General features: G+C 36.4%; 1 protein-coding gene across 1 annotated transcript in view; it reads right to left on the bottom strand.

The window, feature by feature from the left end:
* Positions 1-6,897: 6,897 nt before the first annotated feature.
* The window catches only part of BAZ2B (bromodomain adjacent to zinc finger domain 2B), a 165,720-nt gene continuing 150,858 nt past the window's right edge, over positions 6,898-21,759 (bottom strand). The window contains exons 29-37 of the mRNA XM_070940289.1: positions 20,987-21,263; positions 20,493-20,648; positions 19,516-19,676; positions 17,144-17,454; positions 16,590-16,725; positions 15,004-15,150; positions 13,337-13,602; positions 11,500-11,643; positions 6,898-7,683 (exon numbers count right to left, since the gene is read on the bottom strand). Coding sequence (XP_070796390.1) covers positions 7,530-7,683; positions 11,500-11,643; positions 13,337-13,602; positions 15,004-15,150; positions 16,590-16,725; positions 17,144-17,454; positions 19,516-19,676; positions 20,493-20,648; positions 20,987-21,263 — 1,752 coding nt within the window. The 3' untranslated portion in view covers positions 6,898-7,529. The remainder of the gene's footprint in view (positions 7,684-11,499; positions 11,644-13,336; positions 13,603-15,003; positions 15,151-16,589; positions 16,726-17,143; positions 17,455-19,515; positions 19,677-20,492; positions 20,649-20,986; positions 21,264-21,759) is intronic.

Here is a 21,759-nt window from a genome sequence, read left to right as displayed (position 1 = left end):
AGGAAACTGCACTTGGTCAACTGTTCAGTTTCCAGATTTTCAAGTGGCAGACATTCAACAGTCTCCAGTCTAAATTTCAAGACTGTAATGATTGCAACATAAACACGTAATTGAAGTATTAACCTGATCCATTGGGTTGCCAGATCCAAGTATTCCTGATGTAGCACAGGAAGACAGTCAATTCTCAAGAAGTGTTTTGTGTGTGTGGCTGGTTGTATTACCAATCATATCTACATATGTCAGGTGTGATGGCTAATAATAATGCACTAGTTCTTTCTAAGCATATACAGTAGATAGAATGTAATTTGCCTACTATTTTAATAAAAGGTGCTGCTACAAATAGCCTTCTGGTAGTTAATAATAGCTTTTAGAGATTGAATCCAATTATATATAGTTTATTGACACTCAGAGAATAATCAGGAATGTAAAGATTTTAAATGTTTAGTCAAATCTGAGTTCCAATCAGAACTTACATTTTTAAATATTTGATGGGATAAAGATGTGTTAGATTTCATGTCACTTGATCAAGTGGTCATCCATAAAGTTGATAAATGATTGCTGCCTTGTACTAAATCATTCTAAGGAAACATCCTGTTTCCAATAGTGGTGAATCAGATATAATTTTAAGGTGTACGTATCAGTGGCCATTAGCTGGTAGGAAACTCCATAGTATAACTATGTGTGGTATGAAGTGCTTCCTTTTATCTGTCCTGGATCCCAGACTATTCATCTTCATTGGATGACTGCAGAAGTGGGAGGGGAAGGCAGCTAAAATATAAAAGTGACTCAATAAAATTTCACATGTGTTGTTTGTTGTTTTTCCTGCTTCAAAACTTTACTTTGGATGGTAATTCTATTTTTATTGCTTTAGAAATATTTATTCTTTATGATTTTATTGCTTTTAATTGTAGAAAGTCAGCACCCACCCACCCTCCTAGAAGAATGAAATATTTTGAGAAATATTTTTTTAAAAAGGCAGAATATTATAGTTCCCCAAAGGAAGAAATGGAGAAACATGTTTTTTAGAGGCAGAAAGCAACCCCTACTTTTCTTAGTAGCCCACAGCAGATGTCAGCACTTAAGAGATATTGAAAGAAGCCATGTATCTAGATAGCTCTATTCATAGGCAAAGCAAATACTGCAGGCAGAAATCTATTCAAGACAGGATATTTTGAAACTCCCTGCAACAAGGTCTGAACAAAGATAGGATTAGCCCTCAACCACAATAGGAATTGCCCAACACCCTTTCAGTTGTGCCACCCCCAGCAAACCTCAACTAAATGTGAGAGCTCAAACACCTAGGATTTCCATTTCCCCCTTTCCCTATAGAGCCAGACAGAACCCCTACATAACCCCTACAACAGTCAATAGAATACATGTTCTTGCACATGAACAGGAAGCTCAAATACAAAGCCCAAAAAGAAGGTATAAAAGCCACCCATTTTCAACACCATTTTGTCAGCTGCACCAGAACCACAAACTCTAGTGGTCCTGTTCATCAATAAATGGACCTTCTTTCCAATCAGCCTCCAGCCTCCATTTTGTCTCCAGTGCCTTTCTCCTGGTTTGGAACTGAACCAGATGGACATTTTTCCCCACATAATGCTGTAAGCTGCCCAGAGTCATTTCAAAGGGAGATAAGTGGCAAACAAATTTAATAAATAAATAAATAAATAAAACAATAGCAGGGGCTTCAAATTCATGCTGCTGCTTAGGAATGTTCTCTCAATGGAATTCTGTTAACAGATAAAAGGCTTCCACATCCTTGATTCAGAGGTGGGTTTCAGCAGGTTTTGACCAGTTCTGGAGACCCAGTAGTGGAAATTTTGAGTAGTTCGGAGAACCAATAGTAAAAATTCTGACTGGCCCCACCCCCATCTATTATCTGCCTCCCAAGTCCCAGCTGATCTGGAGGAAATGGGAATTTTGCAGTAACCTTCCCCTGGATTGGGGACGGAATGGAGATTTTACAGTATCCTTCCCCTGGAGTGGGATGGGAATGGAGATTTTGCAATATCCTTCTTTCAGGAGTGGGGAGGGAATGGGGATTTTGCAGTATCCTTCCACTGGAGTGGGGAGGGAATGAAGATTTTATAGTATCCTTCCCATGCTACACCCACCAAGCGACACTCACAGAACCGGTAGTAAAACCTTTTGAAACCCACCACTCCCTTGATTGTATAAAATTTGCAGTGTGTGTGCAAGTCTGTGTGTCTATATAGAAGACAGGGAATTAATTAAAATCTCTACATCTCTTCTTTCAGTGGAGGAAGTCTGAGTGACAGTCATATTCACAGATAAGTGTTGAGATCCAAACCAATAAATGTCCAATAGCTATTTGCCTAGTCATCATTGGTATGTAAGTATCCCTTCTGACAACTAGAATTAAAAGTTTTGTTAATGTAAAGAAAATTTGTTCTGTGCTTTGCACAAAATTGGAGTATCCCTTGGATAACAAGTATATTTAAAAATGTACTGAATGGCAAGTCAATTTGTAAGTGGCATCAAAAATAAAGTTTTAAGTTTATTATGTTACTATAGTATTCATATTTATAGAATTAAATCTATTACTATTTTTGTGAACATGAATAGGATTCCTCACACAGCTACCGGTATATGCATTGTATTTTCTAGTACACACTTTGCATCATATTACCTTGGCTAGTAAATGCTGCCACTGCTCCTTCTTAGGCTTCCTCTGTTTTTTTGTGTGTCATTTATGGCAATTGTGTACTTGAAGATTTATACCCATTTACCTGGAATAAGTGCTATTGAACTCAGCAGGGCATTCTTCTGAAAGGACACGTAAAGGGTTGAACTGTAAACGAACTTCATATGCTCCATGTCATGATACCACTTAAATATATTTCTAGTTCTGCAGATTCTGCTTAAATCACAATGATAACAAATCTATTCACTGTCGAAGAAGTGGTTCCAAAATGTTTGCAGCAGCTGGAATGTGGTTATTGCTATTTCAGTAAACAAAAAAGAAATTACATTTGAGAGTTTATGGACCCTGGCAGTGACTTCCTTTACTGATGGCTTCAGTTCATGGATGCTTAGAAGGAAATGACCAAATATTTAAAGACTCTGATTGATGTTTAAAATGTTAATTGTCCAAGAGTAGCAGTGAATTGAAGACTTTTTAGAAAACATGGCAACAATAGTTTTATCACTGTTAATAATTAACTGTCCTTCACAGCAGTAATGAACAAAGACTCTGCTGAGGCGTACTTGCTTTGAGGAAAAGGGTGCTGTGTTGGAGGCTTTTAGGTACATGGAGGCAGGTCTTAGTGTGGCCACTGAAATTTAGGCTTTGTCAATGCTCAGACAAGTATATTAATATAAAAATTGAATACACATACACATGTACATATAAGCATTAACAATGTAACTGTCATTAAAGAAGAAAGACCAGGAAAATTATACAAACAACTCCAACAGAGTTGAACAAATTTCTTAAAAGTCCTTTATTGGGAAAAAAAGTTTAATTCAGATGTTTATATTAAAAAATATACTGTCAACCAATTGCAAATATTAACAAGTCATTTGGATCATTTCCCTTAACCAAACTCTCCAATTCTTAGAATCTTCTTGAAAGATTCAAAGAAAAACATATGCATCCTTGACCCACAAAAATGTCTCTGAAATTGTGTTACTATAAAGAATTATTTCCTTTTTGTTTGGGGGAGGGGTTGAGTGTGTGACATGCTAATCAAGGCATTTTCTGAATTTTTGATATGCCGAATCCAAAAGGTTAACTATCAGCGCTCTAGAAGAACTCAAGGACCTGCCTTATAACGCCTTACCTAGTAAAATACCCAGGAAATTCTTATCTTTATTTATGTGCATTTGTTATCAGATTGGTATGACTCAGTGTCCTTGAACAAAGCTAAATTTTGTCTATAAAACAAAATTCCTGTAAAATAAGGCAGAATTTGATTATCCCTTGATGAACCTACCATCAATTATAATATTTTATCTTTTGTTTCAACTTTAATTTTAAATTTAAATTTGTGAGTTTTTGTTTGCAATTCTGGTCAGTGACTGTAAAGAAAATATTCGTTTCTTGTCTGACACACATTAGGCATTCTAAAACTGGCCAGCTTGCTATGTCTGTACTCTAGTTTGAGCTCTCAAAATTTGCCAAATAGCATTGGCATCTCTGAAGACAATTATCTCCAAAGCAAATGTATGTGCTTGTGCTTATGTGTGCATTCATGCACATTTCAATCAGTCTTGAATCCTGGTGACTATCTAGACTAACTTTGCTCTTGCCTCTTTCCTAGGACTGTAAGGGAGTGACCAGCTCAAAATCACTCAGCTGGCATCATACATACATAAGGGAGGGCGAGAACCAACCACCTGCCTGTTTGTAGCCTTGTATCTTTAACCACTGTACCAAAATGGCTTTAGTAATCACTTAATTCTTAAGTCATATGTACTATGTGGTACAGCCCAGAAATAATGCAGTCCAAATGCTCCACATCTGAGATTTTCACTAGTCTAGTGTCAAAAAAAAAGTATTAACAATCCAGAAGCAGAAAGGAAATACATTCCTATGTAAATGCTGTGTATCAAAGAGATCTTAGTCTTAATGGTAAATACTAGATTTCCAAACTTTGTTTACAATGCCCTTAGAGTCTCAGTAATATTTTTCACAGCACCCCTAGTTTGTGCAGTGTCTTGTTGACATCAAGTATTGCAGTTTCCCTCAAAACTGAGGTGCAGAGGTACAACTATAAAAACTTGTCCTTGCAAAGTCAAATTCTTTGATATTAGTACCACAGCCCTGAAATACTATGCCATGAGTTTTACTACTAAGTAGACAAACGTGATCTGCATTTTGAGTGAATGCAATTATAACAGTGGAGACCAGAAGACTATATCCAGTTTGGGTACAAAATGGCCAAGTTTATCAAAATACTACCAAAAAAAATCTCACAAACTCTTAGGAAATCTTCCTCTTTAAAGTGTCTATATTTTCCAATTGGTTGGAAAATCAGCCAGTACTGAAAAGATCTGAATTGGTTGCCATTTATGGTATTGATACCGACCTTTTAAATTCTGAAGTGTTGAGGACCACTTTTCCTGCTTTGAACATGCCTGGCTTAGCCACTGTATGGAAGAGATCCCTTTCCAGACACTCAAACTGACAGAGGTCCCACTGTCACATGGGATAAGACCTCCTAGGTGATTTGCAGGTTATGAAATGTATTTTTGGGGAAGTTGTCCCTTTGCTCATTCTCTCTCACTCACACAAAATTTTTTTTTTCCAATTTTGTTCGTCATCTTGAGTGTTTGCCAAACCAGAAAGACAAAGTATAAATCAAGTAAATATAAAAGTAAATATAAAGGTATGTTGAGTTTGAATGTAAACACATTCAATGTGTTAACACATTCAAAGCACAATGTTAACTTTCTGAGGTTGTCAAATAGATGTTAAGATCTAGTGTTGGTGTTCTCCATAGATGTGAGGCATCAGTATTGGTCGTCTTCCTAAAACAAGACAAGTTTTAGGAACAGTACTAGTGGGCCTGAGCCTTCCGAATCTAAAACCCTATGGTTCTCCTACCAGGCATAAGAGATCAACAATGCCAGGCTAGAACTGCTGTAGACAATTTCCCTCCTATTGTACCAATGATGATTTCAGGAAACGTCTATTATCCTGGGTAGAAAAAAGGAGTTGGGAAAGCATTGGGTATAATAGACCATATATTATTATTAAACACAAGGACTGTTTGTGGTAATTTTATCATGATATTCACGCAGCTTCAGGTAGTTTTCATAGCTTTCATAATTCCAGACAGCTATAAAGCTGACATTTCAGAAATAATAGATTTTAGTTTAACACCGGACTGAAGTATATCCAAAGCAATCTGGTCATAAGCTGTGGCTCTAATTCTCCTCCTCCTATCTTTTACAGAAACAATAGTGTGCAAAAGGCAGCATGCTGAGGATTGAATGTTCCAGGAAAGACCAAGATATTCTGGTTTATTCAGAAAGATAAACTTCCAGTATGTTCCAGAGTGTTTTGTTCCTCGAAAGATGAGTTTTGTCCTCAAATATTTTATATAGTACATTTTCCATTCATAATTTCAAGGAAACAATCATGTTGCTAATAATGTTAGCTTTCTAAAAATGTGTTTGAACAACATAGAATTAAAATAACTGAGAAAAAACTGGTTTGCAAAACAGTCTTTTATTGTATCCGTGCCACACATACTAGTGAAAAATAACACTCCTAAAAAAAAAAAGAATGCTACCTTTTCCACAACATTTTGTTTTAAATGAAACTTCAAGTACTCTTACATAGGTACAAAAAAAAGTCTGATCTATCTGCCTCCAACAGGCCACCACAACACACAGTAGATAAAACACAGTGGTTACAAATTTTTTTCTTTTTTTTTTCTTTTTTGTTGTTTCTGTGGCAAGGCAAATGGAGGGAAATGTTTTTATGAAAAAATACTGTGTGCGTAAGAAATTGTCACATTTTTATTCCACATGGATACAAATGATTATACTCAAATTTGAGGCCCTGGTGGCTTGAAATTATATAACAAAATAGAAAAATGGAAAACTAATATCCCCTACACCCTGTTTTAAAGGCAGGCACTACAAAGATTAAGGAGACTCCACAGTGTTGGTAGAGGATACTTACTGTACAAGCCATATAGCTGTAATTACCTTAAAACTAAAATAAAATGCTACAGTCCTTTCTAAGGCATAAACAATGTCTGCAAACAATATGTACACATCATACATATTTAAAACAAGACTTAATATAAACAATAATGAACAGTATATACATATGTTTCATTTTTTTTCTTCACTGTTTTGAAATACAATTTAACTACACAAGTGATGCAGCAACATATATATATAAATGTACTTGTAACTCTACAGTAAAGTTTAATTTTTCGTGCTTTTTACAGCACATCAGTGTAAACAGTTTTACTTGGCTTTGTTTTGTTTTGTTTTTTTTAAATTTTAAAACATTCCTTGTTGTATTTTCAACATTTAAAGCAATTTTATTTTATTTTTTTAATTCTTCCTTTTCACAGAAAACGAAGAGTCTGGATGCTATTTAATCATAAATAATTCATAAAATTAAATACGTTTACTAAAAATAAACTACAAAGTAAAAAAAAATGAAAAATAGATATTTATTGAAAGGGGAAATACAACTTTTTTCCCCAACTAGAGCTCTGGTGGTTGAATATTCAGTGCGTTTTGATATATTTTAAATTGCTATTGCACTATGACACCCCTTACATTTAAATTCTTTGGGTGTGCTTCCCTGTTCTACCTAAAATAGTTTGATAAAACACACAAACCAAGAACCAAGGGCCATGGTTACTGAAGGAGTGAAACCTTAAGAATTAGTACTACTCCCCGTGATCCCTTAAGGAAAAATAAAACAGTCATTAGTTATGCATGTGCCTTGTACTTTAATGTAAATACACTTCACATTGCTGGTCTTATTTGTCCTCATTTATGAAAAGAAAACATGTTGGACTGTGATCACTTCAGCTCACTTTGAAAATCTCTGTCCATTTTTTTTCAAAATGTTTTCTCATGTTGTGGCCAGCCCGACCAATGTCAGAATCATCTTCATTAAATGTTTCACAGTTGTCAAACACAAGCCTGACATCTATAGCAAAAGCTTCAAGATTAGGATACCTGAAACAAACAAACACAAACATTCTTTTTATGTGGAGTTAAAACAGAAAAATAAAAATAAAATGCCTGCTAAGGAGAAATGCAGAAATTTTGTTTAAAATTGGACGATGCTGTAAATCAGCAGATTCTACCAAAGCCAACCATTACACGTTTTCTATGTAAGCAATGAAGTCTAATTTTAATACAATATTACTATAATGGTAGCATACTTTGTAGAATAATATCATCTTTGATTGTTTGATCCTATGCCATCAAGTCAGTATGCACTCATAGCAACTACACAGGCAAGCCTTCTCAGGTTGATCTATCCTGATCTTATATAGAATCATATTCATTTTAAAATGCCTCTGAGAGATTTATACAGATAGTCCACAACTTACAACAGTACATTTAGTGACAACGGCACTGAAAAAAGTGACTTATGACCATTTTTCACACTTACGACCTTTGTAGCATCCCCATGATCATGTGATCAAAATTCAGAAGCTTGGAAACTGGTTCTTTCTTATGACGGCTGCTGTGTCAGAAGGTCAGGCGATCACCTTTTGCAACCTTTTGACAAGCAAAGTCAATGGGGAAGCCAGATTCACTTAACAATCATGTTACTAACTTACCAACTGCAGTAATTCACTTAACAACTGTGGCAAGAAAGGTCGTAAAATGGGGGAAAAATTAATTAACAAATGTCTCTCTTAATAACAGAAATGTTGGGCTCAATTGTGGTCATAACTCGAAGTCTGCCTGTATCTCCACCTGATCTCATTAATAGCAACAATAATAGTTAATAGATGTGGCATGATGAAACAAATGAAAAAATTAGCTTACAACATCTCAAAACTATGAATGTGTTCCAAAAGTGGCCAGTGTAAATTTTAGCTGTAGTCCATTTCATATTTATTGGAGTAAATCAGTCTCATGGAAGGATCTGACTTCCAAACAGACACTCATAAGAACGCTTAAGGGCTCTAAGGGCGAATACAATGGATAAACAAATATTATCCCCCCCCCATTAAATCATATCTGATTCTCTGAACAAGTCCCTGCAGGTTTCTTGGCAAGGTTTTTTAGAAGTAGTTTGCCCTTACCTGCTCCTTCCTACGGCTGAGAGTGAGTGACAAAGCCAAGGTCATCCAATAGGCTTCATACCCGAGACTAGTCTGATACCTTTACTACTGTACCAAACTGACCAGTGGTGGGTTTCACTTACCTTTGCCACCGGTTTGCTCACGTGCGCACCACTTCTGCACATGCACAGAAGCTTCTGCACATGCACAGAGCATATTTGATTACATCCGGGCAGGTGGGTGGAGCCTCCCGCCGCCGCTACTACTGGTTCGCCGGAACCGGGAGCCACCCACCACTGAAACTGACTCTCAAAACACTGCATAATTGAAAATAAATTAAAACTTGATTTATTTTATAAAGAACTAAGAGAATACTCATAAAATCCACATGTACATACTATCTCTGTCAAGGTATGCTTGTAAAGGCACTAATCTGTGCTGTGACACTGCCTAGCACGGCCTTCCTTCTAGCTCAATTTCTGAAATTTCAAATGTGTTTCAGATTGCTTTCTTTCTCCATACCAATATTTTTATTTATTTATTTGTATCCCGTCTTTATTATTTTTACAAATAACTCAGGGTGCTGGCTAAAACATATATACCTTCCTCCTCCTATTTTCCCCACAACAACCTTATGAGGTGAATTGGGCTGAGAGATGACTGGCTCAAAGTCACCAGCTGGCTTTCATCATGGCTAAGGCAGAACTAGAACTTGGGACCGTCTCCTTTCGAACCTGATGCCTTAATCACTAATTTAAACTTGGTCTCATATACTTCTTCCTTTTTAGTTCCAATCACATCCAATCACTGCAAGATGAGTGGCATATAAATTTGATAAAGAAACAAACAAACAAACAAACTCTTGTTTAATAGTATCTCATTTCTGGTATTAGAATTTGAAACCTGAATTCGGTCTTTTCAGGAGTCTTTTTAATCCATCAACAACAGGCTCCACCTACTGGTAGTTTCCATGAAACCAAAACCATGCCGCATAAAATGTCGTGCACATTTGTCCTTTGTTCAACATCATTATCAAAAAAAGAAAGTGTGTGCGTGTGCACACGCTTCCTCACCCCTTGCCACTCTGCAATTGCGCTCAAATTCAGTATTTAATTTCAACCTGAAACAAAGGCATTATTGCTATTTCTAATCAATCTTCTTCTCCCACCCCACCTCTTCAATGAACTTTAAAAGCTTTTTAGAATGCTTCTAATGTCTTGGCTGTATGATTGCTTATTATTGATCTTCACATACTCCTCCCCCAAGACTTTTGAGAAGGGCTATTGAACTGCAGTTTTAGCATGATGGCACTAAGTGTGCAACCACATTCAGAAGGGCCTCTGGGTGAAAATCTGTTGTCCTGCCACCCGGCTGCCATGCCACCATAATTGTAGCTCTTCTGAATGAAGATGTATGACTATAATACCATGGAACTACTGTAGCCAGGTGTGCTTGCTTCTGTATTTCCATTTTTACAATTTTGCTTCATACCACCAACTCACAGAAGAGGTTTGCAAACCGACAAATGTAGATTGATACAAGTTCAGATTTAAAAGATGTAAAACTGCCAATGGCAAAAAAAACCAAACAAAAAAACCCCCACTCAGCTATTTCTTAACTTGAAAGCGAACGCAGACTGACACTCTTTGAAAGTTTGAGCTCACAATACTACTAAAATGTGTTCTCTATCATTTTAGAACCATGACTATCAGCATAAATCAGAAGAGACTGAAAAGAGAATGCAAAAATATTCTCATTTTATTTAAATGTGAATGGTAAAAGCAGGAAACTCATCATATGGTGATTTATAGTAATTGTTGCTACTTGTATTGCTAGGTAAATTAATTGATTGGTTTTGAATAATTCATGCAGGACAAGGCTTTCAATGGCTATATTGCTATAATATTAAACATTATAAAGCATAAGTGGAAGGATACCTATTATGTTCTTGACTTTCCAGAGGCATTTAGCTGACTGCTGCATACCTGACTATGTGGGCTTCTAGCAAAACTTTTTTCTTTTTTTTTTAATAAAAATGCAGATATATGCATTCTGGGATACATGCATATACTTGTTGCCTCTTTTCTTCTTGCTGCTGGTCTTCCATTAAACCCCAAGCACTATCCCATGTCTTTCCAAAGCATAATAATGTAACACATAATATAACAGTATAACACGTTCTGTGCTTCTTCCATTAGACCATTTTTCCTGACTCTGTGTAAATGTTCTTTGATGGTGGTCCTAAGATCTAATACATAATTAGACAATATCGAGTCCATGTCTGCTTTTTGAAGTCATCAACAGTGAATTTCCCTTTGAAATTCAGCTAATGAATTGATTTTCCCACTTTAAAACAGAATCTGACACCAGATCTCAGATATATCTTGCAACAGCTATTTCAGAACAGTTAAGAATAAATATTCTCTAACCCTAAGTGCCCTCCCCCCGTGTGTGTGTGTGTGTAAGATACTCTTCACAATATAGCTGCTTGCAGAAGCTACCAAATAGGATGTAGTTCCTTACTGGATAATAGTCTGATACACACAGCCCAAAGAAACAACAAAGCTTCAATCTCCAGGGTAATTACTAGTACTACATACTTACTCACCTTGCCAGCCCTGACTGTTCACCATTATGGTACTCTAGCACATAAAATATTAGACATCAGACACTACCTGGGATTTAATTAATCAAAGTGGATTTAAAGTTTCAAACTTGTTTCTTTTCTGTGGTTCCTCTGATTTTTACTTACTGTCCACTATTCAGCTTCTCTCGAATTGTAGAAAAATCCATGGGTTTTTTAATAACTTTCCTATAACCAGGAACATGTTTCAAATTTACAGGAAGTAGGAAAGGCCAGGCATCTTCATGAGTTTCCAATTCAGACAGGAGCACACTAACAATATTTAGAAAGAAAGTCACAAGTCAGTTCTCAACTATTTTGCACCTCATGTTGCAATGAGTATCAATAAAAAAGTATGGCACATTAAAAAGTAACACATTTATTGAGGGATTAGCTACAATTCAACTAATCTTATGTAGAGAGGAATCTTTAGAAAATATTTGGGACAGAGAAGAATGATAAAAATCAAAATCGGAAGAAAATGATGCTACAGAAGCTGAATAGATATGAGAGACCAAAACAGCCACATGAATAAGAGACACTTAATTCTGCCCAACTTTCTGCAATTTGCATCAAAACCTGTTTCTCCCAGTCAAATTTTGACAATAGAAGGGAGATTAGGTGACTAAAAGATGGCCGACTGATGGACACACCCAGGGAAGGATCTTTGAAGGGTTTTTCCCTGGATTGCAGCTTTTTCAACTCACCAACAGGAACTGGCATTCCTGTAGTTTATATGACTCTCCTGGGTTAGAGAAAGTCCTAGAATTATCCCATAAGATCCTTTGATACAGCAAAGGTTTGCAAGTAGCTTCAGGAGCTGTGCTTCAAAGCATCCTGCACGCCGAAGGCTGAGGGTGCAATGAGTTCCTTGTTGAAGAAGCAACTATTTTGGAATTTATTTTTCAAATGGATAGTAAGTTGTGCCTTTCATTTCTTAATCATTTTAAAGGACTATTTATTAAGATAAAAGGGGCTCTCTTTAGCCACAACCTCTTATTCCTTTTTGAAGCTATGTGCCATTTTGGGGATTTTTTCATTATTAAACAACAAGGAAGAAGGCTGCTGAAGGCAAGCTAAAATAAGGAAGTGTGGAGTATCTTAAAAAAAACTGATGGAGAAATATAAGGGCAGAAAGTTGTGGTTCTAGTTTATTATTTTTAATAATTTGTAGCTTGGTTTGCTTTGCTATGGGTAGCTAAAGCTTTCCAATTTTTATGATTCCTGATCCAGCAATTCTTAAGTGATTTACACAAAAGCTACTCTTTGACTAAAGAGGAAGTTAAGAAGATGGAGGAGCAAATTATTAGAGATGTATTTGAAAAATCTTTAAATAAAATCCGTCAGTTCATAGATCAGCTATACTCCAAGGATGTTAAAAAAAACTTCTCAAACTATTTCAGAGATGCAAATATGTGTAGAAAGTTACTAAACCACAGACAATTTCTTAAGTAGCTGACAATGCAGAGGAGTTGATTGCAATTTTGGAATATAAACCTGGCATCAATTTTTATTATGATGGTTTAAATATAAACCTCCCAACACAATTGAAAGATGAGCTCCAAGAAAATCTGGAACTTTTAAAAGGACCCGTTTAAGGACTTTTTTCCTCATGAACATTAACAAGGCTGAGAAATCCTTGAGAAAAAGAGAAGCTTATAACTACTTGACAAACATTCCAGACAAGAAAAATACTTTATTTCATAAAGCTGGAGTGACTTAATGACATTGATAAAACAATAAAAGTCATGAGATAAAAACAGAAAGGAGATTAGGTGAGGAAGCAAGGCAGGAATGAAGTTATGGGAAACTATTTCCATTCATCTATTTTGCTCTTAGGTTGGGGCCTGTCAGATCTTTCTTTGCATGAGATTAGGGCAGGCTCAATTTTAAACAGCTCCTGTTACATTTGAGAACCTCAGTTTGTTTTCATATAAAAACTAAAATTAATACACTCAAGCAATACCTGCATAAAGCCAAATCCTTGGATTCATCACGTTTCATTTTCTTCACAGGGGAGACACTTTCCTGTTTTGATGGACTAACAGAAATGCCATCTTCAATTTTTCTCTTTTTGGACTCCGTTTTCCCCCTTTTAACAGAGCTGCTTACAGATGCTGAGTCCTCATCTTCCATTTCTACCACTGGAGGGAATTTCTTGCTTTTCTTGTGTTCATTACTTTTTTTCCCTTTCATCTGATTTTTTTTAACTTTTAAAGTTTGACCACTTGCCTGTATTGGGAAAAAAAAACTCAGTAAGAACAGAGCAAACATGTATTTATTTCTGTTAGCAAAACTAGTCTATACATATCACTTTGTCAGTATTGCTCTCATTTGAAGAGGGCCACAGCTGGCTACAAGCTAAGCACACAAAAAGGAGTTAACTGTGCAGAACCTTCCTAAAAATGTCTTTTGAAAGTTATGAACCAGATGTTTTCAGGACAGCAGTTTTCTTCAAGGACAGAGCTTGTATACTGTGAGAACATGGCACATGACGATAAACATGGGGATGAAAGGATAGCACTGGAGATGAATTTGTAACAAGGAATGTTTCACAATATCAACTCTTCCAATTCAAAATTTCCAGGGACATGAAGTGCTGACCGTAATGCTGATCCTACTAAATTTAAGTTGGGGTATTAAGAGATTTTGTAAGGCTAGTTATCCCACTACTAGTCCTGTACACACAATAATCCTCTCCTTGGTAAATTGGAAATTGATACGTATAATCGGAACCAGCTGCAATGGAAAGCCAATTTCTAATAGGCACTTGTGCAACTCCTCTTTTTCACAGGAGCCCCTGATACCTTTCCAAAGGGCTTTTGGAACAACAATCAGTGAAGTACCAGGGCAATGATCCTCTTTTCTATACTTGTGATTGTGCTTTCCACTTATACACTATATAGGAAGAAAGGTTCAAACGTGATTTTCAAAAATACGTGGAGATTACATGTATCATAATTTTTGGATGCCACAATCAATAACTTGAGTTTTGGAAATTACTGAAATATGTTTTCTTAAATTCAGGCCAAGTCTAGAGTTTTATAGATTTGATCAGACTTCCTTTTCTCCATTTTCAAAAACTAGAAATTAAACACTTTAACTATTCTGATTATCCCATATAATTCAATCAGTTTGACACCAAGGCTAGAAATTTCATTAAACAATGGGGCATTAAAGGAAAGCATGTATTTTAGGACAGTGTTACAGTTTATGTCAGTTTTAACTTCTTTTACTTAGATATGAAAGAATAAACTCACTGGTTCAATACCTTCTTGATCATAAAGGATGAGTGCTGCAAAAGAAATTGCTCTGAAAAGGGGGAGGTTAAGAAACACTAAGTGGAATCAAATTGCAATATGCCTAAAACCATTATGTGCTCTAATGACACCAACTGACACCATTAAGACTCTTCAAAATAATTTTGTTTTTAACAACATACAGAAAGCAAGTAAGGGTAGATAACATTTCCTGGCTACTCCGAAGTGTAAGTGCAACCACAGAAAGGTCATACCTATAAACATCTAACCATGGATCTAACCACTACTCCTTTGTCTTACAGTTTAGGCATAATAATCACATGGCAGTCAGTTGAGGGAAAAAGTATACAGATTTATCTCCAATTCATATTACCTTTGCTATGCAGGCAGGACAAAACCAGTCACCATCTGGAATAGTACTGATCTTGGGCCGATGACAGTATGTATGGCAGCCTTTATCACAGCCATCACAGAGAAGCAGTAGTTCCTCATTATCTCCTTTTCGACATATTTGGCAGTACTAAAATACAGAGAAATTATTTCAGATACATGAGTTATCTTCCACTGGAAGACGATAACCAGCATGCTATGAAGACTCTAGCAACACTTTAAAATTAAGCTCAATATCTGTTGTTATATGAACTATTACACTTACAGCAGAAGTAGAGTAATAAATACATAGTCAGTAAAATAATTACTTCCACCTCCTTAATTTTATTGAATTTACAGATCTTATCTAAGCCAAAATTCCCAACCAACTCAATTAGAGACGAATTATGAAGATTTTGTAATGTTCCTAAGGCATTTGAAAATTGATTCCCAATTACTGTATATTTTGTATTTGCAATTGTTCCACATTTGTGTTTCAATTTGTGATAATTTGGAATTCAAATAAAAGTACGATGCTCCAATAATGCCACATAGAGAAAGTATTAAATCAGGAAAGGTATGTGGATAATGTTGAGCTTATTGCTTGCTGGTTAAGAAGGATGTAAATTTGGTATGGACAGTCCAAGCCCAAGAGCTAAATAGGGGTCACAATTGTCCTAAGACTTGATTTTTGAAGACTATTAATGACAATCTATAATCTTCATTCCAACATGTATTTGCTTTTATGACATAAGCAATGCCTAAAGTTTGGAAGGAGATGCTTTATTCCCCAATTTTTAGTGGATAAACACCCTATAAAATGACAGTATTTCCAATGTTAATGGAAAATCATTCCAGTGCAAACTAGATTAATAAAATGTGCTGGAAACATACATATCACAATTACCAGTGAAAAATAAGTTTGAAGCAAGTTGGAGAGAGAGAGTTATTTCGAGAGTGACATACTCACTGTTTGTTAGTACTTTTTCCCATTGATTACTACAGCATAAAAAGCTTTATTTTCAGAAATCTGATGCCCAGGATTCATGCAAAATCTCTTACATGCATTTGCATGCCACTTATGAATATGCAATTAACATAGCAGTGCTTGTTAATTTGTTACTTCTATGCGGAGATGGGACATTTCAGCTTGTATGCTGTACAGCATCCAATCTGCACATACCGTTGTATTGGGTGGGCATGCAAAGAAGCGATGCACATCTTTAAAGCATGTACTTTGCATCTCATTTTTCTGAAAAAGCCTTTAATTGCAGTTTTTGACCCAGAATCCCCATTATGGCAACGCAGAAGGCGTCACTTTATTAATTGCATTGAGACCCCACCCAGGGAGAGGCAAAGAAACTTCATAAAATTCAAAATACACCAGCAGAAAGGCTATTTGACATGTGGAAGTTCAGAATACTGAATTTGGCTACAGGAGGGCCCTTTATTTTTATTTTTCAAAAATTTATCTGATCCACGTAAAAGTGCCATTTAATTGTCATTTTGGGATGCAGCGACAATGCTATCAACTTAGGTATCTGGAAGGGAGGAAAATAGGATATGTAAAAATCAGTTCATAACACTTACAACTTTCATAATAGATTTTTCCCATGCTATTGTTTTCTGTAACTGCTGAATGCACAGAGCTACCTGTGCAGCACTGCGAGCTTCTGACAATGCCCTTCTCCATACCCTTAGCCCTGGAGCAATATCCTCTTCCATTCTGCATTGAAATATAGAGAAATTAAGCAGGTCACATCCATTTTCATCAGTTTCTGAACGTGGAACAATCATCGTCACATTGAAAGCCAAGCAATGACAAAAACATACACAGCCATTAAGGGTAATAAGGCTTAAGCAACTAAATTTGATGTAGTGCACAGACTGTGGCTACGTGCCTCAAAGCTCAATCACAACCATAAGATAACTTTGCAGGATTAACATACATAACAGAAAAATAAATAAATAAACAAACAAACAAACAAACAAATAAATCTTTGCACAGCACCATGCATAAAAAAGGCAGTCCATATGGATCAGAGACATACAAGAAGATACATAGATAAACACACAATAGGAAAAAATAGGCTCCAATTAGCAAAGAAGCACAATAATTTTTCAAGTTAATCTCAATAACCTACCCGTCACCATCACCACTAACGGATGGTGCAGGAGCAGGGACAGTAACTGTGCCCACATTATCCAGTTTGATCTGAATGGTGGTACTTAAGGGGCTCTTCAGATACCTTCGCTCTATGTTCCGCTCCAAGTCAGCAAGTCTGGTTACAGCTATATCTAGAGGGTTGTCACTCTTCCGTTCTAGAGTGCTGCTACTGCCTTCTTCTCCACCAACACAATCACCATCACGCTTCTTGTGCAATGGAGTGATTGATTTATGCTCATAATATACCAAGTCTTCCCTTTCCGATTCCGGTTCAGGGCACATCCAACCCTACATTTTAATACAAAATTGTGCACATATGTGTTTGGCACTGTTAACCATTTCAGTTTGGACAATGGATGGATCATTTGTTTACCTCCCTAAATTCTGCATCTCTTTCCAGAAGTTCTCAAAAAGTCAAAAGAGCTGATACTTTTCTTTCCTATACTACTGAAGACAACCACACACATTAATGTTTAAATCAGAGTTTTATGTTACATTTTTGGGAGAAAAAATAATCTGCAATCCAACAAGTTTTTAAGTAATAAATTGATTTTTAACTCATATCCAAGAGCCAGTGCTATTGTGGGAAATATACAACTGGCACAAATCCCAGTTTCAGGTTTTTAATTTTTTTTTTTAAACCCTGTAATCATTTCTGATGACTCACAGCAACAAGGTTAATTCACATTAATTATATGTGATACGTAAACACCTTCATATTGCACAGTTTGTTAATTTCACAAGAAAAAAAGGCAATTTACATATATTTATTCCCCCCCCCAAATTTTAAAAGATGCCAGAAGTCACATGTTGATCATCATGACTAATGGGGAACGTAGATGGAATCCAAGAGCTACTAGCCTTTGTGCTCTTTGTCAGCGGAACTTACTATTCCGTTGCACGGAAAATCAAAGGCTTTTTCCCACTTGCATGATAATGTGTTTCCCCCACATCCTCAAAAGGGGAGGAAAAGAGAAAATTGTTGTCTCCACAGTGATCTTTTTGCTGCACTTTGAAAACAAGGCCAGCAAATTTGCTGCCTGCATATGATGGCGAGGGCAGGGATTGTTATGCAGTTGCTACTTGTGGAAAAATGAGATGCAAAAAGAGGACTTTTTCCTTCATCTCTTGAAGCAGGATCCCTGCTTTTACCTCTGTGCTTGCTGGGGAACACAGCTATCTCTTTGCTATTCAGCAAAAAATGGAGGTTAGAGCAAGATCACTAAGACAAGCCAGCAGAAGGGATTACTGATAGGAGTATTGATCCAGGAGATTGTTATTTTTGCTAGAATCAAAAGAAAAGAAAAAGCTTGGCTGCTGGGTGAGTCTCTGTTGTCTTTGGCAAACAGAGAAGGATCCAGGGATGTCGGAGTCGCATAGGCAGATAGGAGGGTAGTTCCACAGTGGGCTGCTGACCTCCCTCAAGCTCTTCCTCCACCATGGGAACCAGAATGCCCACACAGGGGAGAACTTGCATTTGCTGCAAGCTACAGTATGTCCCCAGTGGCAGCAGCCATTTTGGAGCTATGTGGATGACATACAAGGCAGAAAATAAAATTGCTCTAAGTTGTACTGCTTGTGTAGCACTTTCCTCCATACACATTGGGAAGAGATGCTGTTTGCGATATACTAGTCTATCTTCCAATAAAGGTAAAACTAAAATCTAAAAGACAGAAAATAGATGCTATTGGTCTCCATCACTCCAAAACCTGACAGAAAAAAAAGCCTAAATCTACACTCAAGTGTTTTCCTGAGCCATGCAAATTTGAAGTATGATCCCAGAGATGCTGTATTTTGAATTTAATAATATTGCATTAAATTCTACTATATGATTTTGAGGACTTGTATGATGGTCATGTTTCCTCTATAAAATTTATTTACTGACTTATTTTTATCCCACCTTTATTATTTTTTATAAATAACTCAATATTAACATACTTAATGTTTCTTCCTCCTCATATTTTCTCCACAACAACCACCCTGTGAGGTAGATTGGGCTGAGAGAGAGAAAGAGTGGTCCCAGACCATTAGCTGGCTTTCATGCCTAAGGTGGAACTGGAACTCAAGGTGTCTAGTTTGGTGTCTTGGTTCATGAAAATAGTTATATTTTTAAAATCGCATTTCCTAGTTTTTCTCTGAACATTTAACCAACCATAAAAATAAAGCCCTCTCCATAAGAAAAGATGAAATAATTTCATTCCAGGTAGTGTTAATACATTCTTCAAAGTCTTTTGATTTCTTTTATTACTGAGAATAATCCTTAACGCTAGAATATCTACTCTTCATAAGTTTGAGTTAGCACTTTAGCCAATAATTACTACATACAGATTTTACTGAAATACTTTTTACCTTGATCTGCAAACTAGCTGATGCCACTCTTCTCTCTAAATCCTCTACCTGCTGAAGAATAGCAATATCCGTATCCATGGCTTGCTCTTCTATGGACCAATTTTCTACAATATCTCGTGTTACTTGGTTTTCATCATTTTCATTTACTTCAATAATTGCAGCTGTATTTAGAAATTAGATTAAGCTATTTTAGTATAACTTTCAGATCAAGTGTTTTGTAGTAACAATGAGGTCAATGGCAACAATCATTTTATCAATACAAGAGGCCACAATTAATACAACAAGTATACGTCTATTGAATTACTTCTGTAGACATATATTTGTATACCCAATTTATAGATGTGTCATGTATTTTGCTTTAATAGGTTAGAATGTTTCAGAATCTTTAGCTCAGTAAAATGTTGAGAGAATGGAGATAAGCTTTATAAAATTATGCATAGCATTGAGGAACTCAATCAAGACAAGTTTTTCCTCTTTCTCAAAACACTATAGCCAAGGAGCCATGGAAGAATAATTGGAAGGAGATTAGAACAAAGGAAAGGAAGTATTTCCTCACAACAGCATAATTTAACATGTGGAATTCATTACCATCTAACATGGTGATGGCCACTAACTTGGACGGCTTTAAAAATTGAGATCAGTCAACGGTTGTTAGTCTTGGAGACCGATTGTTATTCTCTGGGTTGAGGTAGCATGCCTCCAAATACCAGCTGCAGGAGAATATGGCAGGAAAGAGAATTATCTCTTGCTTGCCAACACACCAAGTTGGCCATTGTGGGAAACAAAATGCTGGACTGTGATGGGCTTTGGCTCGATTCAGCATAGTTATATTCTAATGTTTTTTTATTTTAAAAAAAATGTCCATTAGCCATTTCATAATTAATAGGTCACCTGTGCCATCTGACCTCTTAGAAAGCAATCTTACAAAATCTACTTCTCATTATACCACTGATTTTTTCCCCATTTAAATTACATACCATCTTTATTCTTGAGGCAAGCTAGAGTAATATAATCCATATGTTTTTGAATTTGCTTCTGTAAGGCCTTTTCTCTAATTCCCCTGAGATGCAACACTTTAACCAAAGCTTTTAGGTCCTCTGGATCAATAATTCTCCACCAGCCAAACTGCATTTCTGAATCAAAATATGGAGACAAAGAAAGATTTAAAATACACAAACGTTCTATATGGGAAATGGATACCCCAAAACCTGAGTTCTCTCAGGTTAAAAGACACAGATATATGATCTCAGGGAAAACTACAGCATAGCTGAGATCCTTGCTGTTATTGCCATTGTTGCCGCCGCCACAGAAAACCTCTTTTCTAAAAAAAATAAATAAATATGAACAGAGGTCTGCCACAAACAAACACTGGGTCATTTTAAAAAGTCCTAGTCTCTAACTAGAAGAAGAGAACTAGGATTCTGTTAGAATTAGTTAGAAACACCTATAAAAAGAATAAAATGATACTGACCTTCTGGGATAGGCTTTGGACTAGGATAATCAGCTGGTTTGGCTACTTCCACAAGAACTGAAGAAGGTACAGAAGTTTGTTTCTCAACCTGTGGCACTGGCGATTCACTTTTACTTGTTGGAACACTGGGTGTCAAGAAAGAGCTACCATTGCCCTCTGACAGTCCTAGGCCAGACCCCATACTAGGCAGTGGAGATGAAAACGGATGATTTGAACTCATAACGCCAGTAGGCCATCCACAGAACTGAAGTCCCATTACAGGCAATCCTGTCTTCATCTGCTATCCAAAAAAAACAACAATCCCAATTTGAATAGTTATAACTATTTGTTATATAACAGCTCTGTGCAGGAAACTGCAATCAGAATAACAGCGTTGGGAGGGACCTTGGAAGTCCCTTCTTGTCCAACCCCCTGCTCAGGCAGGAAACTCTACACCATTTCAGACAAATGATTGTCCAATCTCTTCTTAAAAACCTCTAGTCTTGGAGCACCCACAATTCTAGAGGGAAGTTGTTCCACTGATAATTGTTCTAACTGTTAGGAAATTTCTCCTTAGTTCTAGGTTGCTTCTCTCCTTCATTAGTTTTCATCCATTGCTTCTTGCCCTGCCTTCAGGTGCTGTGGAGAATAGGCTGGCCCCTCTTCATACAGTAAAAATCAGTACAGATTTTTAGTAAGAAGATGAACTTGCAATAATTCCAAATCAATAAACATTGAGCCCAGTATAGTGTACTGATTAATATATTAGAGCAGACAGATCCAAGTATTAATCT

The sequence above is a fragment of the Pituophis catenifer genome, unplaced genomic scaffold (assembly GCF_029215685.1).
Source record: "Pituophis catenifer annectens isolate HBS135680 unplaced genomic scaffold, rPitCat1.0.hap2 SCAF_1, whole genome shotgun sequence".
In the NCBI taxonomy this organism is placed as follows: domain Eukaryota; kingdom Metazoa; phylum Chordata; class Lepidosauria; order Squamata; family Colubridae; genus Pituophis; species Pituophis catenifer.
Note: the sequence above shows the minus strand (reverse complement) of the source record. Positions and strands in the feature narration are given on the sequence as shown.